Source organism: Rhinoderma darwinii, chromosome 4 (genome assembly GCF_050947455.1).
Source record: "Rhinoderma darwinii isolate aRhiDar2 chromosome 4, aRhiDar2.hap1, whole genome shotgun sequence".
NCBI classification, from domain to species: domain Eukaryota; kingdom Metazoa; phylum Chordata; class Amphibia; order Anura; family Rhinodermatidae; genus Rhinoderma; species Rhinoderma darwinii.
In genome coordinates this window covers 345,121,038-345,141,947 of record NC_134690.1, presented here as the reverse complement: position 1 = coordinate 345,141,947, position 20,910 = coordinate 345,121,038, and the positions used below count along the sequence as shown (strand labels likewise).

The following is a 20,910-nucleotide window of genomic DNA, read 5'->3' as shown; positions in this document are numbered from 1 at the left end:
TAGGTCGTGTGAACCCAGCCTTATGCTACCTTTGTCAACCATATTAATTCTCAGAAGGCTGATTTGGTCACCCCAATGAATTTTCGCCTTCACTTTCTCAGGTCTCCATGGCAGTCATCAGAGTGAGGGATACCTTCCCTCTCTCTTGCTGTGCAGAAGTTGCCAGGCATTGCATTGTTTTAAAAAAAATAATATAAAAATTGAAAAAAAGGATACTGGGTAGTTCAAGGGAGACATCAGTGAGGGCCGGGGGGGGGGGGGAGTAACTAGCTCCTCCTCCTACTTAAGTTACAATAGAATATGACTGGCACACAGATATACAACATGAGCAGTTTTTGGAACTATACTATTAGATATTTATTAATAAACTGCAAACTATCAAGGCAATTCCATATATTACTTACTTTATTTCCACTCCCTTTCCATACAACCTTTACTTCATAACGCAGTAGAGCTCCATTTGCAGCACTTAGCGGAGGCTGCGTCCATGTGACTTTCAGAGAATATGAGCCATTTATAATTACGGAGATGTTTTCAGGAGCAGCGGATGGAGCTAAAAACAAAAAAATTAACATTATTAAATAGAACAGAAAATAAACACATTACATTTTAGCAGTAATTTAACTTCATTTTCCCCGTTACCCACAATTCCACTAATGTTCTGTAAATTTACCCATTGTATGCACCAAACGTAAACCCGAACGCAATGTGAAAGGAGCTTCAGTAAATCAGGAGTTAGAGCAGTAGCCAAAATTTTTAGATATGTTGTTTTATGTACAGCGGTATTGGCATTATCCTGTTTTGTTGCAGTGGCCCTTTTTGCAAAAGTGACAACAGGAAGTGCAGCCAAATTGGTTGTCAGTTTTGAATAGGTTTCTTAGAAACAGATGTTAAAATCACTGTGTTAATTATGGGGTAAGTTGACAGAATGGACAGTTTTACCGCCCGTTTCTGAGAAGATAGTTCAAAGGTGACAACAAAGATGGTTGCACTTCCTGTTGTCACTTTTGCAAAAAGTTTTCCTCTCCTCTGACCGCCTTTATGCTGGAATTTACTTTTAAAACAATTATTCCATACCCTCCAATGCTACTTTATACCATACCTCACATACGTTTTAGATGTGAATCTAAAGAAATCCCTAATAAATAAAAACATTACAGTTTTAAAGGAGCTTCACTCTAAAGGCTGTATGGAAAATGCAGAATTACCCTTTAATTCATGTGTGTATGATAAATGGTTAGAAGGACTAATGGTTTAAAGGGGACCGTGTGGATGCATGATACTACGGTTTACATGGATTAGAAGATGTAGAAAATATATCTGCATACCCAGACATCCGATAAACGGACACACAGTATCTATTTAAAGCTAGGAACACTCGTCACTTCTTATGCAGTCCAGGCCATATAGGATATTACACAATCCCAATGTATATAAGGGTAACTTGTAAAATTGAGCTTCACCACATCTTCTAAATCCAACTTGACAAAAGAAAACATCTCAATGACTTTTATTTACTTGGTGCTCTTCAGTTTCAATGCATTTTGAAAGTAAAAGGAAAGAAAAAAAAGCTTTGTCTATATTGGACTTCCACTAGCATTAACCAGGATTGTACTGGGAAAACCAAAACATGGGTGCTTTAGGCCTGGTATGGGTAGTTTTATAAATTGGTGATCAAAAGCTTCCTGGTCTCTTTGCCACTAGGCCAAGGGGGATATGGGAACCCTTCGGTACCAGAACCTGGGTGTGACGGCTGTCTTTGCACCCCCTTTAGGTACACATGAAAATAACAGCTGGATTAACTAGGATTTGAATGGCACTCACCAGCTTCTGTTGTTTTAGCCACAATCCATGAACTTGGCAAAGACCAGCCTACTTCATTTATGCAGGAAACACTAATGTTGTGTTGGGTGAATGCTTTGAGATTACTGATAATATAGGTGTAAGGAGGTACTGATGTATTATAGAACATTGAAAGGTTGGTATTTCTTGTTATTTCCTTCACCTGTAATGACACAATGTTGTTGATTATTGTCCGACATGCACAAAAAATGATCCCAGTCCAACCACCATTACTGCTACGATTTAACTTTTTATCCCACCAAAGACATATCCTATAAGTAAAATGGGTTCCCTTCACTACCTTGCTTGGCGGTTTCCGTAACACCCATAGACTTAAATGTAAAGATTCAAAGATGTGTGGTGAGTTGAGGATCCCGATATGTGAGGGTACATTATACAATATATTTATGGTATATCCACAAGTCGACTGCGCTACTGATTGAGTAAAAAAAACGGAAACCTGACGGAATGGTGACAAACAGAAACCATTAGCAATGTTTCCGTCACCATTGATATTAATTGTGATGCAAACGGAAGCTAAGGTTTCCGTTTGCCTTTCTGTTGAGGGGTTCTCCTGACGGAAACCTCAGACGGAACCCCTCAACAGAAAGCCAACGCTGATGTGAACAGGACCTTACAATGAGATGCACTTATTGGCTGTCCACTGTAGCCAATTGCACATGGTTTACCAATGAAATGTGTATGCCAATTGGCTTGATTTTCCATCTAATAGAATAAACATTGAATCAGTTCTGCGCGTGGCATTGTTTTTGAACGTAGTCGTGCCTTACGATGACATTGTAAGTCAAGGCCATTTTAGCTCAGGGACCACTGTATAATGCTTTCTGATAAGTAGCAGGAACCGTAACGGAGCTCTGTAATGCTATGTTCACATCTCCGTTCGGTATTTCCTTTGCTCTGCTCCGTCATAGAAACAGAGCAACAAAAGCACCCGACACACTGGTTTCGTTGCACCACAGACGTCACCGGTGGCCGACAGAACCCATTGACTTTATTGGGTTCCATCAGGTTTCTGTTGTGGTGTCTGTGGTTTTACCGGAAATAGCACAGCATGCTGCGCTATGGTTTCCAGTAGTTTCAGACGGATTTGTGACGGAGGCCCCTAACCCAGCCTCCGAAGCAGATGTGAACGATGCCTAATAGAGCCAAAGCAGCCATTTCTACTGATCAATCATCTTGTATATTATAGGAGCTATTAATAACAGGACGCATGAGCTTTATTTAAACCTCATGTGTACCAATACAAAAGGTCAGAAGAATACAATGTTTAGTAAAGATTGCAGAAGGTGTATAGATACAGAGGTAGAAGAGCTCATGCACACAGAAATTTTTCAATGTCATTTCTATGAGGCCATGCACACATCCTTTTTTTTGCGGATCCATGTGTCCATTCCGCAAAATATAGAACAGGTCCTATTCCATGTCGGTTTTTGAAGATCAGTCTTGGACATTCTATACAGGGGCGTAGCTAAAGGCTTATGGGCCCGGGTGCAAGAATTCAGCTTGGGCCCCCCTACCCCTCCCCAGCACCACCATCATCATCAGACCCCTGCGCGCTCCTATGCCAAGACGCCTTGCCCAACAGCCCCCATAGTATAATGCCCCCACACAGTTAATGCTCCCATAGCTGCCCCCACACAGTATAATGCCCCCCCACAGTATAATGCCCCCCCATAACAGCCCCATACCGTATAATGCTCCCCATATCAGCCCCCCATACAGTATAATGCCCCCCCCCCACAATATCAGCCCCCCCATACAGTATAATGCCCCCATATGTGCATAATTACTTACCTATCCCCGTTCCCACGTCGAGTGGAGGATCCTTCGCCTCCTCCGGTGTGTGGTATGAGTGACTCAGCGCAGACAGGCGCGATGATGTCGCTACATCCCGCCTGCCTGCGTCGAGCCGCTCAGGGCACAGGGAATGCTAGATCATGGAGATGTCAGCTCCTTGCTCCAGCATTGATTAGAACCGGGACCTCGGTGAGTGACTCACGAACCCCCAGGGGGACGCGACCCACAGTGTAGGGATGTCCCGATACCAAAATTTGGACTTCGATACCGATACTTCGTTTACTTTGCCAACAGTAATAAAAAAAAAAAAAGTTCTTTCGTTTTCTAATGTGAGGCACGAGGTGCGATGATGAATTTTGAATGTCTCACATTAATAGTAATTAACCCCATCATGTTTCTCAGTCATAATGGGTTAATGTGTAAGGTACATGATGGGGTTAATTACTATTAATGTGAGGCACATGGAGGTTAAATTCATCATCGCACCTTGTGCCTCACAATTAGGCCCCATGCACACGACCGTAGATAACCTCCGTTTTTGCGGACCGCAATTGCGGTCTGCAAAAATGGACCCATTCACTTTCATTGAGCGCGGACACATTTCCGTAGCGCTACGGATGGGTGACCGTGCCGTAGAAATGTTCCGAAAATTATGGAACATGTCCGTCCATTTGCATTTTGCGGGCCGTGCTCCCATACTTTGTATGGGAGCATGGCCCGAAAATGCGGGTGGCAGTCGGCGGCCGGCCGTGCCCGCAATCGCAGGCCGTGATTGCGGGCACGGTCGTGTGAATGGGGCCTAAGTGAGAGAAAGCAATTTTTATTTTATTTTTTTACAGAGTACACATAAATGATGCAAAAAAATAGTTGTGCAGGTTATTACGGCCGCGCCAATACCGATTATGTGTATGTTTTATGTATTGAGACTTATTTTAATGTTTATTGTAAAAAAGGTGAATGTGTATTTTTTTAATTTAACATTACTTTGTTTTTACTTTATTTTTAAACTTCAATGTACTGGCCTATAGCTATAAGCCAGTACATTAGCCTGTGTATGTATAGTACACAGGCAGTTGTTAGGACATACCTCAGTATGCCCTAACAACAGGAAATATGGTAGGACAGCCCTGGGGTCCGTCAATAGACCCTGGGCTGTCTGCCCATATATGGTATGTCCCTCAATCGCGTCACACGAATTCCCCGTGACGCGATCCAGGGGCATCCCCCCTTCTCATTTTCCCCTGAATGCTGCAGTCAGCTTTGATCGCAGCATCCAGGAGAATAGCGGCAGAGATGAGAGGTTTCTCTGATCTCCGCCGTTATAGAGCGGGGCTGCGGCTGTGTGACAACAAGTGCGCGCGCGGTCAGCATGAGGTGATGCGGCCGGCGCTGCACTAATGAGCGGCGGTTCAGGCACTGAAGACAGAACATGGGGGTGTTTTGTAGCGCGCCCGCCATGTTCTGTCTTCAGTGCCGCAGATCATTAGTGCAGCGCCGGCCGCATCGAATCATCCTGACGGCGCGCACATGTCAGGACTCAGGAGCGGGGCAGTGACTGTATTACACAGCCGCAGCCCCGCTCTCAGTCATGTGTACTATACTGTATTGTGCAGTTTGCGGTGGAGGAGGGGGGGGCTGTGATTTAACGCCCCCCCCCCCTCTCCACCGCAAACACCACAATACATTACAAGGCATCACAACACAATACATTACATTACAATACATAACATTACATTACAATACATAACATTACACTGCAGCTTACCTGGAGTCCTCCGCACCGACTCTTCTGCTCCGTCTGGAAGCCGTGTCACGTGACAACACGGTCACATGGTACACTATGGTACACATGGTACACCATGTGACCGTAGCCAGGAAGTGCCGGCTTCACGGCACAGAAGATTGTTAGGAAACATGCTGTATGGCAACGGGGGCCCGTGGGCCCCCCAGGCTTAGGGGCCCGGTCGCAACTGCGACCGCTGCGACCCCTATAGCTACGCCACTGATTCTATACATTGGTCCGTTAAAAATTCGGACCGCACATGGAAGCCATCCGTGTGCGATGGGTTTTACGGATTCAGGTTTTGCGGCCGTATTAAAAGGTCACAGATGTGTGCATGAGCCCTAACTCTTTAAAATTATTGTTTAGATGTAAGATTTAAAAGTACAATGCACTAACATGGTTATTTTATTGCTGTTGAAAGCAACATTTGGATGCATGCCCCTGAGACTTATTACTTTGTGTAATTATTTCCTTGATATTTCTAACGTTCCATTGTGGAAAAAATAGAACAAAATGTCATGACCTCCAGTATAATCCAAAGAATATTTTTCAGTGAAGGAGTGGACAAGCTGAAACAGTTGTAAGCCAGTAAAAAAAAAAAAAAACTGCAGGCATGTCCATAGTCCGAGCAGCTCATGCAACCTACACAGAGTTCTACAGAACCTTCTTACGTATGATGTGTCCTATATACATCTCAAAGCAAGAGGCTACGGCACTGATGTAGTGGCAAGCTTGTGTCATGCCTGCCAGGTCATTAGATTGATTGCAGAAATGGAAAAGTGGGAGCAATAAGCAAGTAGGGTTGTAGGGAGCGCTAAAGTTAATAGATGTTGAAGGACAGTTGACAAGATACTACATAGTGACGGGGCTGATTGCGGGTGTCATAATGATAGAGTATGTAAAGAAGTAGTCAGGGTGTATCCATGTGGAGTAGAATGTTGTGGCAGAAAGCTATACCAATACTGCACTTCAGTAAACAATGCATGTCATTGCGGTTATTATTTAAGAAAACCACAATAGTGGTAAAACTGTGGAGAAAAAGCATGTGTTAGCCATTCCGCATCATGAAGTTGGACATTGTGCTACAATTATTGTGAATGATCCAGACAATCTTTCGATCATGTATGGTATGTAAGGCTCAGTTCACATCACCGGTTTTAATTTTCATTGTTCTAATCGTTCCTAGGAGCTGAAAAATGAAAATAACAGATTGCTAGACCATCACATGACAGACACTAAAGGCGTCTGATGGAACCCAATGACTTTAATGGGTTCCGACACGTTTCTGACATTTTAACGGGAAAAAAACAGCATTGCATGCAACGCCTTTTTTTTCTGGCATTTTTTGACAGAGCCACCAACACAGATGTGAACTTAGCCTAAGGCTGGGTTCACACTACCTATTTTCAGACGTAAACGAGGCGTATTATGCCTCGTTTTACGTCTGAAAATAGGGCTGCAATACGTCGGCAAACATCTGCCCATTCATTTGAATGGGTTTGCCGACGTACTGTGCAGACAACCTGTAATTTACGCGTCGTCGTTTGACAGCTGTCAAACGACGACGCGTAAATGGACTGCCTCGGCAAAGAAGTGCAGGGCACTTCTTTGCCACGTAATTTGAGCTGTTCTTCATTGAACTCAATGAAGCACAGCTCAAGATTTACGAGCGTCTCAGACGCCTCGTAAATTACGAGGAGGAGCATTTACGTGTGAAACGAGGCAGCTGTTAACAGTCTGTCTTTTCACACGTAAATGCCTCTCATCGTGTGAACATACCCTAAGGGTGCTGGTATACGTGCAGGTTTTGATCAAGTGTTTTTCATGCAGTTTTTGAAGCAAAATCCAAGAGTGGATTAAATTAAGAAGAGTAGTAGTATCTGTCCTTTATACTTGCTCTTCCTTTATGGTCCAAACCTGATCAATACCTGCATGTGTATAGGCACCTAAATGCAATGGGGTTCAACTGATAGAAGTCTATCTTATCGGTCGGAACACTTAGGCCTAGTTCACCCTGAGTTTTTTGGTGCAGATTTTGACTTTGAAACCACATCGGAAACCGCCACAAAATCGCCCCCCATTGATTTCAATGGGAGGCGAAGGAGTTTTTCTTCCCGCAAGCGTTTTTTTGCTCCGCTCGCGACATGCTTTTTTCCCCGCGGTTCCGTCTCTGAAATCAATGGGATGTGGAGAAACTGTTGTTTGCGCCGCTTTTTGCCCGTGCCACTCAATGACCGCGACTGAAAAACCCCTGAAGGAATTTTGAGGCAGATTTTTCTGCCTTCAAAAACTCTGTGTGAACTAGGCCTTACCATTTATGTTTGAATGGGTTCTACGCTTTGGAAGAATCCCTAATTGTTATAAGGGTTCATTGACAATAAGCTGAATATACCGTACCGAGAACCCCAGTAATCAGTGTGGGGGAAACCTGGAAGTAAGTGTTTAATTTCCCTGCAGCGCCACAACACATGGGAAATCAAGTATTACATAATGCCAATACGTATCAATGTGTTGTCTGTGTAATGAAGGACAGGACAGATCCCCCAGAGTGAAAGACCCTTTTTGAAACCACTCTTCACTCTGGCCAAAAGAGGAGGATCCTGAACAGAGTATCTTCCTCTATAAACTCAGAATTCCCGAATAGGGTCTATGACAATGGGTATTTCTAAACTGGACATACCCTTTAAACATTTTTCTTGATCATTATTGGTAAATACTATGATTGCATGGTTTACTATGGTCCAAAGAATGTGGGAAAATATTGTGGAAAATATTTGACTGAAAAAAAAAAAAATCAAAAAAAAAAAATCGGAACATTTATTGTATAATGGGCAAATCTTAACGTTCATGGCCAGCTGTAGACATTGATATATTGGATGGGCTGCTCAGTGATAAAACATTTTAATTATATTAACCCCTTCGTGACAAGCCTATTTTAGGCCCTAATGACCAGGCTATTTTTTACGTTTTTCTATAGTTGCATTTAATGAGCTATAACTTTTTTATTTTCCCGTCGACATAGCTGTATGGGACTTGTTTTTTGCGGGATTAGTTGTACTTTTTAATGGAACCATTTTGGGGTACATATTTTATTAACTTTTTTAGGGGGGGGGGGGGAGAACAGAAAAAAACCCTGAAATGTCACCATTGTTCTATGGGTTTTAAATTGACGGCATTCACTGTGCAGCATAAATAACATGTTACCTTTATTCTATGGGTCGGTAAGATTACGCGATACCACATATGTATGTTTCACGACTTTGCACAATAAAGACACTTTTGAACTAAAATTATTGTTTTTTGGATCATCACTTTCAAAGAGCCGTAATTTTTTTTCTTTTTCCATCAATGTAGTGATTTTTTTGGGCTTGATTTTTGCGGGATGCAACGTAGTTTTGATTGGTATTGATTTTGGGTACATGGGACTTAGATTAACTTTTATTACGACATTTTGTGGGGGCAATGGGAAAAAAATAGCAATTTCGCCTCCGTTTTTTGTTTTTTTTCGAAACATATTTTTATTGTTTTCAACATAAAGCATTTGTACACATTAGAATCTTATTGTACATTTGATAAGTTTAAGATATCAGTTGCGGTACATAGTACAGTCAGAACAGTATCCATGAATCAAAACAAAAGAAATATAAAAAATAAAAAAAAATTAAACAAGAAAACTAAAGCAGGTACAAAAGAAAAAAAAAGAAAATACAGTTACTCGTGACAACTCGCTGTCATATTGTATAAGGTCAAAAGATTGACCTTGAATGAGAGTTTGGAGACCAGGTCAGACTGCGTGATTGTTTACAGGGATAGAGATATGTTATATGGTAACATTGAGCAGTTATGAGCACTTACTTGAGAGCCATATGTCCCAATTATTGAGAAAAACATCTGTTTTGTGAAAAGCGGAAGCGGACATACCTTCGTACCAACAGTTATCATTGATTCTTTTTATCAGGTGAGATACAGATATGGAGGGGTTCTCTTTCCACGTGGAGGAACTAATTTGTCTTGCAGCAATGAGAACATGTTGCATGACTGTCTGGAATTCTCTTGGGTAAGTAGCAAGGTCAATCGATAATAGAGTTAGCCCTGGATCCTGGTCTACATGTAACCCAAATAGGTCAGAGAGAAGCTTGAATACGATATTCCATAATGATTGAGCTTTTTTACAATTCCACCACATGTGGAAGAAAAACCCCTCCTGCGAACCACAAGTCCAACATGTAGGTGAAGCATCAGAAAAGAATTGTGATAATCTTAGCGGGGTGTAATGCCATCTATAGAATATTTTTTTCGCATTTTCAATGTAATTAATGCATTTAGAGTGTTTGGGGACCACATTTAGAGCGGATTCCCATTGGTCATTTGAAATTGGTCATGATAATTCAGTTTCCCAGTGAGACTTGATAGTGAGGAGTGGGTCCGAGCTTGGGGTTATCAGGAGTTTATAGCATTTGGAGATACCCTTATTGGAAAGAGGGACTGAGCTCAACCAGATTTCTAAAGGTAATAGTACCTTTGTATGACATGGGGGAGGAGGGAAGGGCGATATAATATGTCGTATTTGTAAATACTTGAAGAAATCGTGCTTAGGAATGTTATAGTTAGAAGCTATGTGAGCAAAAGAGACAAAAGGAACCATTATGCCACAATTGGTGTATTTTAGTAAGATTATTATTTTTCTAATTAGTTAGAGATAAGTTAGGAATGGCTATTTCTAGGAGTTCTAAATGTTCATAAGGATCTAAATGAATCAATTGTTTTTTGTCAGAACTGACCGGCTACAGAGCGGATAGGGCTCGTATGGTAGAGAGTAAATGGTGTGAGTGGCCAAAATGTGATATAGCCACTAAAAAGGGTTTATAATGGTTTATCTTCATAGACTGAAGTTCAATTTGTACCCAGCATTTAGACAAATCTTTAGACCATAGAGGACGAATCTGATCCAATATAGCGGCTCTATAGTATTGTAAGATAGATGGGCAATTCAGTCCCCCTAGCCTAGGAGGTAAATACAGGATATATGCTTTTATACGTGCTTTCTTTTTGTTCCAAAGGAACTGTACGATTCGTTTTTGAAGACCCTTTAGATATGAAATAGGAACAAAAATTGGAATGTTGCGAAACAGGTACAGGATTTTTGGTAGGACGATCATCTTTACTGCCGCTATCTTTCCTAACCACGATATATCATGAGTACGAAGGTTAGCCAGATCGGTCTTGATTTTTTTAAGAAGAGGCAAGTAATTTGATGTAAATAGTTTAGAAGGGGGGTAAGTCAGCTTGGTACCTAAGTATGTTAGTTCGTCAGTCACCCATTTTAACTTAAATTTGCGGGTGAGCGTGGTACGATGTGATTTTGGAAGGCCTAGGTCTACAATTTGAGTTTGTTTTTTTTACGGTGTTTACTTTGTGGTTTAAATTACATATTAACTTTATTGTTTGAGTCATTACGATCGCGGCAATACCATATATATGTGTACTTTTATTTTTTTACACTTATACTAAATAAAATAAATTTTTAATGGGGAAAATTTTTTTTTTTTTACAGTAATTTTTATTAATAACTTTTATTACTTATTTTTTTAGTCCCACTAGGAGACTTCACTGTGCAATCTTCAGATCGCTGCTATAATGCTTTGGTATACTTAGTATACCAGAGCATTATTGCCGGTCAGTGTGAATCTGACAGGCAATCTATTAGGACGTGCCTCCGGCGGGTCCTAATAGGCATATGCCCAGGGCAGACCTGGGGACTTTTATCAGGCCCCTGGCTGCCATGACACCCCATCGGAGGCCCGCGATTGCATTTGCGGGCCGCCAATGGGCGATAGAGGGAGCTCCCTCCCTCTGTAAACAAGTTAAATGCCGCAGTCGCTATTGACCGCGGCATTTAACGGGTTAAACGTCCGCGATCAAAATAAACTTCGATCGCAGTCGTTGGAGCAGGAGCCCGGGCTGTCTTCAGATAGCCGAGCCCCGGCTCCAGCCTGCACGGGACACCCGTGCAGGGCTTGGACTGGGCCGCCGCCTAAGGCCCCTTAGTGACCGCCATGAAAAGGTGTATTGGTGGTCACTAAGGGGTTAAAATAAGACTGTGGTATTCATTATAAAGAGGTAGACAAATATTGATACAATAGGATTGTAGGAATAACAAATCAGCAGATCAGATCCCTTTCCCCTTTAAGGCTGGATTCACACGAACGTGTATTGCGTCCGTGCGGGCCGCGTGGTTTTCACGCGCCACGCACAGACCAATACAAGTCTATGGGGCAGTACAGACAGTCCGTGCTTTTTGCGCAGCGTTTGTCCGCTGCGCAAAAAGCGCGACACGGTCAATATCTCCGCGTATTTTGCGCATAACGCACCATTTGAAGTCAATGGGTGCGTGCAAACCACACAGGTCGCACGGAAGCACTTCCGTGCGAACTGCCTGTTTCGCGGACCAGCTGTCAAAAGGATGAATGTAAACAGAAAAGCACCACGTGCTTTTCTGTTTACAAACATCCGAATGGCGTGTCATAATGATGGCGGCTGCGCGAAAATCACGCAGCCGCGCATCATATGATGCTGCCTCACGGAGCAGGTAAGTGGTTTTGCGCAGGCAAAACGCCGCGTGTTTTGCGTGCGCAAAAACGCCACGGCCGTCTGAATCAGCCCTTATGCATACAATTACATTGCCCATTAACAGACAGCATTTATTGCGGTTATTTTTGGGCAGATATTACCAAATGTAATACCCGAAATCATTAAATTGTGACAATATGCATAATATAGTGAATAAATATGACATTATGACTGATAAATAAATGATGTTTTACAGGTTTAAGAATATGGAATGTGACGCTGAAATCCCACAAAAATGTGAACACCCATCCTGTTAACAGCAGCGAGTGCAGGAAGCTACTTATTTTATCTAACTTCCTGAACTACAATGAAGCAAATGAAAACTATAGTAAAACTTTTCATTTTCACTTCAGCAAAAAAACAGGGAAATTAAGCAACAAGGTAATCTTAAAGCATACCTAATTTTTCAGAATAAGCGGTCATGTGTGTGTACATGAGGAATAACACTATTTCTGGCCATTATATGACTTGTAAACAGCCTTTTTTCTTTTTAGCAGTTTTCCTCTCTGCAGGTGCTCTTTTTAATTGAGATATAACTCTTACCAGAAGCTGCTGCACATCCATGTGTGTCTTCCTCATTCGGCTCCTGCTTCCCTCCCCTCTTTATAGACTGCTATTAGCAGTTTGTCTATATCTCCTCTCTCACTTTTCTCCCTCCTCCTGTTCTCCCCTCCCCTTTCCATAGACTTGTATAGGCAGCATGTCAGTGCCTCCTCTCTCCCTACTCCTGCTCCCCTCCCCTCTGCATAGACTTCTATGGGAAAGCCGTGAAGAGACACCCACCTTTTGCAGTCCGTCTAACTAGGGAGGGATTTTGCTTGACAACAGGGGGTGGACAGCAGATTACAGGAAGGGATACACATAGTAGTAGTTACTTCACACAGAATTTGCATGGATAAAACAACTACATTTTAATAGGAAGTAAATTACAAAATTAATCTATATCCGGTATTCTATTAGATTAGCATAAATTATTTAAAAAGAGAGTGTCAATTTAAATGTGGATTTTGTAAGCTAGATCAAAACTTTTAAGTATTACAAATTTAATAAGAGTTAATTTTTAATATGAGATAACTGTACATCAGCATGAATGGCCATCAGAGTTGAATCACTTCAGGTCCAATTCCTGAACTCTTCTTGTAAGCCATTATACAATAGTAACAATTTTCCTCTTAACATGTTATTTTAATTTCTGACTAATAAGAAGTCGAATGAAGACATTATAGTTACTGCTTGCACCTGTTCTTGCCCTTCTGTTTTGCAGAAACTGATAACAATTTTTAAAATCTCGGTTTCACAAATATCTCCATGTTTGCCTTTTCATTAGCAGTGTATGAAGTTAGTGTTTAGCATATATAAAACTCAAGCTCGCATTACTAGTATCAGGGAAGCTTACAACATTTTGGTACAGAAATCTGGATGCTTTTCTTACTATTCTCTAATGCAGGGGTCTCAAACACGCGGCCCTCGGGCTGCATGCGGCCCCTGAGGCGGTCATCTGCGGCCTGCGGGGCACCAAAGCTCCCTCGGGGGAGGAGAGAGCAGGTTGAAGTAGGAGCACGCCTTCATGATGTCATGAAGGAGCTCTGTGCCTTTCCTGCGCTGCTAAGTCGTTGGTGGTAGGTGCGCAGTGGCCACACAGCGCCCAGTAGATAGTGAAACAGCCCCTGTAAAAAGCAACCCACGCATCCCACCCTGTTAACAGCACTATACCCCCCCCCTCACTGTAGTTAGCTCCATTGGGGCTCCCTCTAGTAGTGGACTCCCCAGCCAGAGCGTTGTCGACGCTCGGGCCGGGGATTCCTCTCCGGGAGGACCGGTACAGTGACTTCAGGGGTTCCTCCAGCGGAGAAATGCCCGGCCCGAGTGTCGGCAAAGCTCTGGCCGAGGAATCTGGATCCCCTGACGTTACTGTCACTCTGGCTGGGAATTCCACTCCTACAGGGAGCCCCAATGGAACTATCTACATGTGGGTGGGTGTGGAACCATCTACATGTGGGTGGGTGTGGAACCATCTACATGTGGGTGGGTGTGGAACCATCTACATGTGGGTGGGTGTGGCACCATCTACATGTGGGTGGGTGTGGCACCATCTACATGTGGGTGGGTGTGGCACCATCTACATGTGGGTGGGTGTGGCACCATCTGCAGAGGGCGCTGTGGCACCATCTGCAGAGGGCGCTGTGGCACCATCTGCAGAGGGCGCTGTGGCACCATCTGCAGAGGGCGCTGTGGCACCATCTGCAGAGGGCGCTGTGGCACCATCTGCAGAGGGCGCTGTGGCACCATCTGCAGAGGGCGCTGTGGCACCATCTGCAGAGGGCGCTGTGGCACCATCTGCAGAGGGCGCTGTGGCACCATCTGCAGAGGGCGCTGTGGCACCATCTGCAGAGGGCGCTGTGGCACCATCTGCAGAGGGCGCTGTGGCACCATCTGCAGAGGGCGCTGTGGCACCATCTGCAGAGGGCGCTGTGGCACCATCTGCAGAGGGCGCTGTGGCACCATCTGCAGAGGGCGCTGTGGCACCATCTGCAGAGGGCGCTGTGGCACCATCTGCAGAGGGCGCTGTGGCACCATCTGCAGAGGGCGCTGTGGCACCATCTGCAGAGGGCGCTGTGGCACCATCTGCAGAGGGCGCTGTGGCACCATCTGCAGAGGGCGCTGTGGCATTATCTACAGAGGGCGCTGTGGCATTATCTACAGAGGACACTGTGGCATTATCTACAGAGGACACTGTGGCATTATCTACAGAGGACACTGTGGCATTATCTACAGAGGACACTGTGGCATTATCTACAGAGGACACTGTGGCATTATCTAAAAGGGGGCTGCCCAATCTTGAAATTCTTGTGTCTGCCAAACGCTGCCAACGGAGCAGCCAGACTGCATTTAGTGACATTTAAACCAATAATTTTTACAGTAGTTCAAATAACTAATTAATTAACAATAATTTTGTATTGTTTCAAATCTGAAAAGTAATGCGGCCCATCAACATCAATTTTTTTCTATGTGCGGCCCATTTACCCAGCCGAGTTTGAGACCCATGATCTAATGGTATATAAAATTGAATGAGGGTCTAGGAATGCCTAGAAAACTTTTTTAATTTATTCAGTTCCTGACAGTCTATGCTAAAGTATTAAAAATAAAAAATAAAAAGTTACCATTTTTTATACCTTTATATAAATGTATATATATTTGGCTGCTCAGTTTCGCACTGATGAATCTGAATATGACTTATGTAGCTCAAACAGCCATATTTTGCTATAAATCTCCCGGCAAAGCATTTTGCTCATCTCTTCTCATTGCCGTTATTTACCTGTATGCTGCAGAGGCTAATGGGAGAATATCCATCAAAACCAGGGGTCCAGGAAAGCTGAATGCTACTTGATGAACTGCTCAAGGCCTTTACATTAAATGGGGCAGAAGGAATCCCTGGAAGAAATCATAAAAACACTTACATTCTTGTCAGTGTTTAGAGAACCAATACTACAGTACAGTGAAAATCAAACGAACCACCAATTTCATCCCTTCATAACTAGAAATTTTTAAATTACTTTATACAATGCATTTTCAGGCACTTTTTTGGCTACTGGAATAACCATAATTGTATAGTTCAATTGAACCACAACTTTATCTTTACAAAAATCTTACTAATATGTAAGTAAGACAGCAAAAAGTGTGATTTGAAAACTACCAAGCCTCCTTGCCTTTCTCTGCCCCCGGTTCAGTGCCAATCAGGGGCGTAACTAGGAAAGACTGGGCCCCATAGCAAACTTTTGACTGGGGCCCCCCCTCCCCTGGGTGTCACACAACCCCCCCTTGTAGATAGTGCCGTTTTTACAGCCCCCCCTGTAGATAACGCCATACAGCCCCCCTGTAGATAGCGCCATACAACCCCCTGTAGAGCACGCCATACAGCCCCCTTTGTAGATATCTACAGGGGGGGGTCTGTATGGCGCTATCTACAGGGGGGGTCTGTATGGCGCTCTCTACAGGGGGGGTCTGTATGGCGCTCTCTACAGGGGGGGTCTGTATGGCGCTCTCTACAGGGGGGGTCTGTATGGCGCTCTCTACAGGGGGGGTCTGTATGGCGCTCTCTACAGGGGGGGTCTGCATGGCGCTATCTACAAAGGGGTCTGCATGGCGCTATCTACAAAGGGGTCTGCATGGCGCTATCTACAAAGGGGGCTGCAAGGCGCTATCTACAAAGGAGGCTGCATGGCGCTATCTACAAAGGGGGCTGCATGGCGCTATCTACAAAGGGAGCTGCATGGCGCTATCTACAGGGGGGGCTGCATGGCGCTATCTACAGGGGGGGCTGTATGGCGTTATCTACAGGGGGGCTGTATGGCGTTATCTACAGGGGGGGCTGTATGGCGTTATCTACAGGGGGGGCTGTATGGCGTTATCTACAGGGGGGGCTGTATGGCGTTATCTACAGGGGGGGCTGTATGGCGTTATCTACAGGGGGGGCTGTATGGCGTTATCTACAGGGGGGGCTGTATGGCGTTATCTACAGGGGGGGCTGTATGGCGTTATCTACAGGGGGGCTGTATGGCGTTACCTACAGGGGGGCTGTATGGCATTCTCTACAGAGGGGGCTGTATGGCGCTAACACCATACAGCCCCCCCTGTAGAGAACGCCATACAGCCCCCCCCTGTAGGGAACGCCATACAGCCCCCCCTTGTAGGGAACGCCATACAGAACCCCCCCGAAGGGAACGCCATACAGCCCCCCGGTAGGGAACGCCATACAGCGTCCCCCCCCTGTAGAGAACGCCATACAGCCCCCCCCCCTGTAGGGAACGCCATACAGCCCCCCCTTGTAGGGAACGCCATACAGAACCCCCCCCGAAGGGAACGCCATACAGCCCCCCCGGTAGGGAACGCCATACAGCGTCCCCCCCTGTAGGGAACAGCATACCGCGTCGTCGTCCTTGTAGGGAATGCCATACAGCGTCCCCCCTCCCAGGGGGGGCTGTATGGCGTTCCCTACAGGGGGGGGCTGTATGGCGTTCCCTACAGGGGGGGCTGTATGGCGTTCCCTACAGGGGGGGCTGTATGGCGTTCCCTACAGGGGGGGCTGTATGGCGTTACCTACAGGGGGGGCTGTATGGCATTCTCTACAGAGGGGGCTGTATGGCGCTAACACCATACAGCCCCCCCTGTAGAGAACGCCATACAGCCCCCCCTGTAGGGAACGCTATACAGCCCCCCCTGTAGGGAACGCCATACAGAGCCCCCCCCCTGTAGGGAACGCCATACAGCATCCCCCCCTGTAGGGAACGCCATACAGCATCCCCCCCTGTAGGGAACGCCATACAGCGTCCCCCCCTGTAGGGAATGCCATACAGCATCCCCCCCCTGTAGGGAATGCCATACAGCATCCCCCCCCTGTAGGGAACGCCATACAGCCCCCCCTGTAGGGAACGCTATACAGCCCCCCCTGTAGGGAACGCCATACAGAGCCCCCCCCCTGTAGGGAACGCCATACAGAGCCCCCCCCCTGTAGGGAACGCCATACAGCATCCCCCCCTGTAGGGAACGCCATACAGCATCCCCCCCTGTAGGGAACGCCATACAGCGTCCCCCCCTGTAGGGAATGCCATACAGCATCCCCCCCCTGTAGGGAATTCCATACAGCATCCCCCCCCTGTAGGGAACGCCATACAGCATCCCCCCCCCTGTAGGGAACGCCATACAGCGTCCCCCCCCTGTAGGGAACGCCATACAGCGTCCCCCCCCCCTGTAGGGAACGCCATACAGCGTCCCCCCTCCCAAAAAAATACGACCTACAGCGTGTCCTACAAAAGACATGTATCCCCTATCCAAAGGATAGGGGATACATGTGTGATCGCTGGCAGCGATAGGGAGAACGGGGGACCGAAAGTCCCCCAAGTTCTCCATGACTAACCTCGGACTTCCGGCGTCTGCGCAGCTCACTAAAAATGAAAGGAGCGCTGGTCACGCATGCGCACAAGCGCGACCGGCGTTCCATTCATTTCTACGGAGCTGCCGACACAGACCCCGGAAGTCCGAGGTTTGTGATGGAGAACTTCAGGGGACTTTCAGTCCCCCGTTCTCCCTATCAATGCCAGCGATCACACATGTATCCCCCTATCCTGTGGATAGGGAATACATGTCTTTTGTTTAATGGCAGAGCGGGGAGATACCTCCCTGCTCTGCCGTAGTGTTCAGTGGCGTCGCGCTGTAGCAGCCATAGCGGCTGCTAGCGGAGCCTCCGGCCATGGTGGGGGCCCGTGCCGGCGGGCGACACGGGCCCCCTCATGCCGCGGGCCCCGTAGCAGCCACTACGGCTGCTATAGCGGTAGCTACGCCACTGGTGCCAATGCATACTTGCGCTGAAGACCAGATTAAAAGGTTGTTCAATTGGAACAACCCCTACCTATCTGATAGGTCCCCTGATGATATGCTGATGGGGGATCCCAGAAGCTGTTAAAGGGGGGGGGTGGAAATGGCTGGCTGTGGCTAAGAGAGGTAAACCCCGTTCACACAGAAAAAAATAAATCTGAAGGAATTTGAGAGATGTTAAAATCTGCCCTGTGCTATGTTTTCTTGTCGATTTATCATTGATTTTTACACAAATTTTACCTACTCCATTGTGAGAACTAACTTTCTCAGAATAGTTTCCTTGTTTTTTTAATATAAATATACCTTTTTTCAATCGCCATATATAATGTGGTAAATTTAATTTGGCTGTTATGGTTATAGGGATAACTAATATTTTTTTTAAATTTGCAGTCATGCAACAAATACTAAATAAGCTTGGTAAAAAAATAATATAAATCATGATTGTTCTATTTATTATAATATTTTTTTTTTTTTTTTTTAACATGCTATAAAGAGATTTCCATTACTTTTATGATCATTAAGCGAATGTTAATCTATGCTAAGTTATCAATGGACATTTTGTCTTTCTAGTATTATAGTTTGTAAGGCTGCAAAAAGACATCCATCCATCCAGTTCAGCCTATTATTCTGCAGTGTTGATCCAAAGGAAGGCAAAATTTCCATGAGGCAAAAGCAAAGAAATGTTCTCATCTTAGGGAAACATTTCTTTCCCGATTCCAATATGGCAATCAGTATAAATCCCTGAATCAACGACCCATCTACCGTAATCATAAATTGTAATATTATTATACTCAAGAAAGGCAACCAGGCCCCTTTTAAAAACTCTTTCAGTGAATTGACCATAACAACTTCATCTGGCAGGGAGTTCCTAGTCTCACTGCTCTTACAGTAAAGAATCCCCTTATATGTACGCCTAGAGGAAAGAAGGTTTCTGCACATAGAGGATTCCCCTTATTATCGTAGTTACGGTTTCTGTCCTTATTTTTTTTTTTTTATAAGCCTAGGAGTACTGCCAGTATATAGAGGTATCTAAAATACCAAAATATCACAGAACTTACTAATGCTTTACAAAAAATATGAAAATAATTTTTCTTAAATGTATTGCCTTCTGACATACAAATAAGGAACCAACATCTCGATGACCTTAACATCCAATTACCCAGTATTTTGCTGATGCATTAAACATATATTGCCAAATGTCAGTAAGTTTGACACATCTATACATAATGCAGTTTTATAGAGCCATGATGATAGTTAACCCCTTATTATGCTAGAATTAAAATTTACCAGCATTCCTTAGCTGCGAGATCTTGCTATAAGTAGTGAGATCTCGCAGGTTCAGTCTATGTTGCGGTGGTTGTGGGAATGCAACATTGGTGGCACTGGGATGATGGAAGTCGTCAGAGAGGATACACGCGCCAACTCCGAGAGGTGAGAAACGCCTATTTGCATAATAGGAACGCTCCTTAAAAAGACTAGTTTTTGTTTTTTATAACACGATCAATTAAAAACAAGGGGCTACGCCTTGTGATAGGTCCTATTTGAGTTGACTCTCCAGGATAATTCGCCTCAGTATATCTGCGGCAATCCCCAATTATCTCCTTTTTGCACTGTTTGTTTAGTACATTATAATCATTCTTCCCTTGCTGTAATGGAAATAGTCACTTCCTGCACTGACTACCTGGTGATCATGTGACTTATTTATACACAGCAGCCAATCTGAAGAGGCAAAGCTGCAGTGTGGAGGGAGAGGGCAGCAGCCTAAACCAATGATGAGAGAGGAGACTACCTCATACTCATTGTAGTGACAGTGACTCTAACAGAGCCCAGCTTCAAAGCAGTCATGCAACAAGCATGGAGGAATATAAATAGCAGGTAAATATCTATAGGTTCTGACTTACATCTCTTATTTTAAGCCCACAACGGGACATTCGCTTAATTATGTATCTGTTTTGTTTTCCTGAAAATCATAGCACCCTACACTTTCAGTACGGGCAAAGAAAAGGTATCCAGATGTCAACCGATCAAAACGTATGCCAAAAAGCGGCCCAAATATATACCAAAAACGTGGTGTGAACCATATCTACAGTGAAGTAAATAAGTATTTGATCCCTTGCTGATTTTGTAAGTTTGCCCACTGTCAAAGACATGAACAGTCTAGAATTTTTAGGCTAGGTTAATTTTACCAGTGAGAGATAGATTATATAAAAAAAAAAAAAAGAAAATCACATTGTCAAAATTATATATATTTATTTGCATTGTGCACAGAGAAATAAGTATTTGATCCCTTTGGCAAACAAGACTTAATACTTGGTGGCAAAACCCTTGTTGGCAAGCACAGTAGTCAGGCGTTTTTTGTAGTTGATGATGAGGTTTGCACACATGTTAGATGGAATTTTGGCCCACTCCTCTTTGCAGATCATCTGTAAATCATTAAAGAGGCTCTGTCACCAGATTTTGCAACC

At 44.5% G+C, this 20,910-nt stretch overlaps 1 protein-coding gene across 2 annotated transcripts in view; it reads right to left on the bottom strand.

Annotated features, from left to right (window-relative positions):
- Nucleotides 1–20,910, bottom strand: part of MERTK (MER proto-oncogene, tyrosine kinase) — a 130,766-nt gene that overhangs the window by 56,552 nt on the left and 53,304 nt on the right. For both annotated transcript variants that reach the window (XM_075862899.1, XM_075862898.1), the window contains exons 6-8: nt 15,390–15,505; nt 1,825–2,005; nt 405–553 (exon numbers count right to left, since the gene is read on the bottom strand). In XM_075862899.1, the coding sequence (XP_075719014.1) occupies nt 405–553; nt 1,825–2,005; nt 15,390–15,505 (446 nt within the window). The remainder of the gene's footprint in view (nt 1–404; nt 554–1,824; nt 2,006–15,389; nt 15,506–20,910) is intronic.